We start from the raw sequence: 4,248 nt of genomic DNA on the forward strand, positions 1-4,248 counted from the left end.
AAAAAAAAAAAAAAAAAAAAAAAGACTAAAAGTCCTTCACCCAGCCCACAAACCCCTGCATGGTCTGACCCCTGCCTGTCTTACCAGCGTTTTCCATCATACCATATTATTTTGCACTCTCTGTGATCCAGCCCTGCAGGTTATCTTTAAGCACCTATTTGCCAACTTCCCTCAAGCCAGGGGACCTTTGCCAGTGCTATCCCCTTGTGCCTGGAACACTCCTCACTTTTTCTGTCATTTCAACTTCTATTTACTCTTCAGATATTGGGGCAAGTGCCACTTCTAAGAGGCCTTCAGTGACCACCCTGATCAAGCCCAGTTTCTCTCACAAACTCTCCGAACCCCATCTCTCTCTTGTGATATTTATTGTCACTGCCATTTTCCATGTGCTTCAATGAATAATTATGATTTCCCTCCCTTCGCCAGACTGTACAATGTCTCTTAATGCTTGACACCGAGTTCTTAGCACCTAGAAAACGGTGCCTGGTGCTTAAGTGGCACTCAAATGGTATCTGAATAAAATGACAATTACGTGTATCTTCGTAAAGCGTTTTTTAAATTATCACCTGCTAATGCTTTTACTGTCTCCTTAAAATAATTCACTGTGATATCTTGAATAGAGATGACAGCTTCTTCAGCCCGTCTGGTCCATTCTTCGGCTTCTTTCTCCAGGGCTGCTACCCTTCTAGGACCTAGGTCATCCTCATCCAAGGACTTCTACAGACAGAAGGGAAATTTGTCTTAGTAAGAGCTAATAGTTATGTGACCCATTAGGAAACTGAAAGGAAATTGGTCACATGGATTAATTTAACCACACTACTACTTAGTCAAATTTTCATTCATTCATCAGTCCCTTACTGAGTATGAATAAGGCTCTAAGCTGAGGACCACCTGGAAGACAAAAAAGGACACTCTGGAGTATAAAGGAAAAAAACTTACTTTCACTTTGCATGCCTAGAATAACTTTTTCTGGAGAAGAACGTTGTAAAATTACGTTTCTCTCTATTATTAATAATACACAATTGTTCAAATGAGTGATCTGTGTTGTCAAGACTCAGCATAGGGACTGAAACAGCACTTAAGTGTTAGCTGTTATGGTTTCTTTTAAGGATATGTAATATAATCACCTAAAAGATAGTAGTTTCTGTATATTCATGCTATAACATGTACTGACATTGAACTGAATGTTTGGGTCCCCCCAAAATGCCTATGAAGCCTTAGTCCCCGGTGTGATGGTATTTGAAGATGGGACCTTCGGAAGGTAACTGTCATGAGGGTAGAGCCCTCAAGAATGGGATTAATGCCCTTATAAGAAGGAGACAAAGGATCTCTCTCTCTCTCTGCTCTTCACCGTGTGAAGACACAGCAAGACTGTCATCTACAAATTAAGAAACTAGCCCTCACCAAGAAGCTGGATCTGCCAGCACTTGATCTTAGACTTCCCAGCCTCCAGAACTGTGAGAGAGTTTTGTTGTTTATAAGCCACCCTATCTCTGGTACTTCGTTATAGCAGCCTGAACTAAGACATGTACTGCTATGTCATCCAATATGCAATTTTTCTTCTACAAAGCATAAGAAATAAGTGTAAGTTAGCCGACAAGGAATTACAAATCAAAACTATAACAAGATACCCACTAGGATGGCTGTAACCAAAACAGACAGACAATAACAAGTGTTGGTGATAATGTGGACAAATTGGAACCCTCATTTACTGCTTTTGGAATTATAAAATGATGCACCCGCTTTGAAAAACCATCTGGCAGTCATTCAAAATGTTAAACATTGAGTAATCATATGACCCAGCAATCCTACTCCTCAGTACCTTCACAATAGCATTTAAAACATCGTCTACACAGAAACTTACACACAAACATTCTTAGCAGCATTATTCATAATAGCCAAAAAGTGGAAACAACCCAAATGCCCATCAACTGATGAATAAAATGTCATATAGCTAGCCGGGCGTGGTGGTGCACGCCTCTAGTCCCAGGTACTTGGGAGGCTGAGGCAGAAGAATCATTTGAACCTGGGAGGCAGAGGTTGCAGTGAGGCGAGATCGCGCCACTGCACTCCAGCCTGGGCAAGAAAGACTCCATCTCAAAACACATGCGCGCGTGTGCGCGCGCACACACACACACACAAAAATAAAATGTGATATATCCATACAATGAATATTATTGCGCAATAAAGGGGAATGAAATCCTGATATTTGGTACAACATGGATTAACTATGTTTTCAAGACATGCTGTTGTTATGTCCAGAGCAGGGAAATCCTCAGAGACAGAAAGCAGACTGGTGGGTTCCCAGAGCTGGGAGTGACTAATGGGTACAGGGTTTCTTTTGGGGTTGAAAATGTTCCGATATTACATAATGATCATTGCACAACTTTGAATATACTAAAAATCACTGAATCATACACTTTATATGTATATATATGTGTGTGTGTGTATACAGATGGTCTGTGAATGCTATCTTAAAACAGCTGTTACTTAAAGGTAAAATATATGCAAGAAGTAGACTCTCCAAATAATAGACTTTCAAAATAATGAACAGAACAACTTTATCCACAGGTTAGAATGGCATAAGTTTCATCTCAAATGTGATACCATTTTTATAGTACAATCATCTGGCAGGGGTCATGAGATTATACGTGGAAAGATGGCCCAGTGCAGGAGACAGAGATCAAGAGACCTCTTAGGTGTCTTCCGATTCCAGCTGTTGAGACCCAAGGTGCGCTATTTAACTCCTCTGGACTCTAGATTCACGGTAACACTGGAATAAGAATGCCTTTTCTGAATGGTGTGACAAGGTTGTCTCATGGCTCAATGAAGCAAGAACAATAACAGCATTTACTAAAATTTAAGTTACTGAATTACAATCTAGGGTCCTGCTATTTAAATTTTCATCCTATTTTAAGAAATCTGCCGGGCGCGGTGGCTCACGCCTGTAATCCCAGCACTTTGGGAGGCCGAGGTGGGTGGATCACGAGGTCAAGAGATCAAGACCATCCTGGTCAACATGGTGAAACCCCGTCTCTACTAAAAATACAAAAAATCAGCTGGGTATGGTGGCTCGTGCCTGTAATCCCAGCTACTCAGGAGGCTGAGGCAGGAGAATTGCCTGAACCCAGGAGGCAGAGGTTGCGGTGAGCCGAGATCACGCCATTGCAAAAAAACAAGAGAAAAAAAAGTGAAACTCCATCTCAAAAAAAAAAAAAAAAAGAAATCTGTATGAGCCCTTAGAGGAAAACAAGCCGAAGCAAGTAAACATCACATCAAAAACAATTCATCATGTCAGGCACAGTTCCAGCACTTTGGGAGGCTTGAGGGGGCAGGTGGATCATTTGAGGTCTATGGGTCAAGATGGCCAGGGGGAGACCTATATTAATTCTAGCCAAATAATTATAAGCTTGTTTGGCTCAGAGTACACTGAAGTTTATACACAGAACTATATTATTGGTGTAGTTAATTAGAAATCCAGCGGCAAGAGGAGTCCTAAGGTAAAGACCATCTGAGAGCACAGTAACACTGGGGAACACCTCAGGGTGGTTGCAGAGCAGGGAATGCTGCTCTGGTCCCACAAATGCCTTCTCAACATGGAGACTGTATAAGGGCCTCGTAAAGAGGGCTTATGCAAAGATCTCTGAGAAGGAAGGCGACCTCTCCCACAAGATCTGGGAGGGTCTTTGCAGATGGGAGCTGGCAAAGAGGAGAAAGCCTTTCAGGGCAGAGATCAAGGAACACCTCAGGATCTGCCTAGGTTCTCAGAATATGGAGTGACTTTAATTGCTCTATGTCCTCAATGCTCGGGAGATTAAAAACCCCCTTGATGCACTGGGAGTAGTCAGACAGGGTGGCTATGTTTCTGAGGCAGCCACACCCTGGTAACAATCGGTGATAAACTCAAGAGTACTAGTTTAGCATGTCTTAGAAGGATCTCAAGTGCTCTCCACCCAGCTATCTTACTTACTTCTTTACCCTCCCTTTTCAATGAGATTATATACATAATAAGTGTTTGGAGCCCAGAGCTCCGGGGCCATTGGTCCCCTGGACCCATGCTGTAAATTCTTCTCTTGTGTCTCTGTCTTTATTTCCTTTTCTCAATCCCTTGTCAGTGCTGGGACTAAGGACACCCACATACAGGGTTGGGCTGGTTCCCAACAAGGTCAGGAGTTCAAAACCGGCCTGGCCAACATGGTGAAACCCTATCATTACTAAAAATACAAAAAAAAAAAAAATTAGCTGGTT

The 4,248-nt window shown here is 42.2% G+C and overlaps 1 protein-coding gene across 1 annotated transcript in view; it reads right to left on the reverse strand.

The window, feature by feature from the left end:
• The window catches only part of WHAMM (WASP homolog associated with actin, golgi membranes and microtubules), a 31,774-nt gene that overhangs the window by 16,938 nt on the left and 10,588 nt on the right, over nucleotides 1–4,248 (reverse strand). The window contains exon 3 of the mRNA XM_017502265.2: nucleotides 567–717. Within this exon, the coding sequence (XP_017357754.1) occupies nucleotides 567–717 (151 nt within the window). The remainder of the gene's footprint in view (nucleotides 1–566; nucleotides 718–4,248) is intronic.

This window comes from Cebus imitator, unplaced genomic scaffold (genome assembly GCF_001604975.1).
Source record: "Cebus imitator isolate Cc_AM_T3 unplaced genomic scaffold, Cebus_imitator-1.0 Scaffold295, whole genome shotgun sequence".
NCBI classification, from domain to species: Eukaryota; Metazoa; Chordata; class Mammalia; order Primates; family Cebidae; genus Cebus; species Cebus imitator.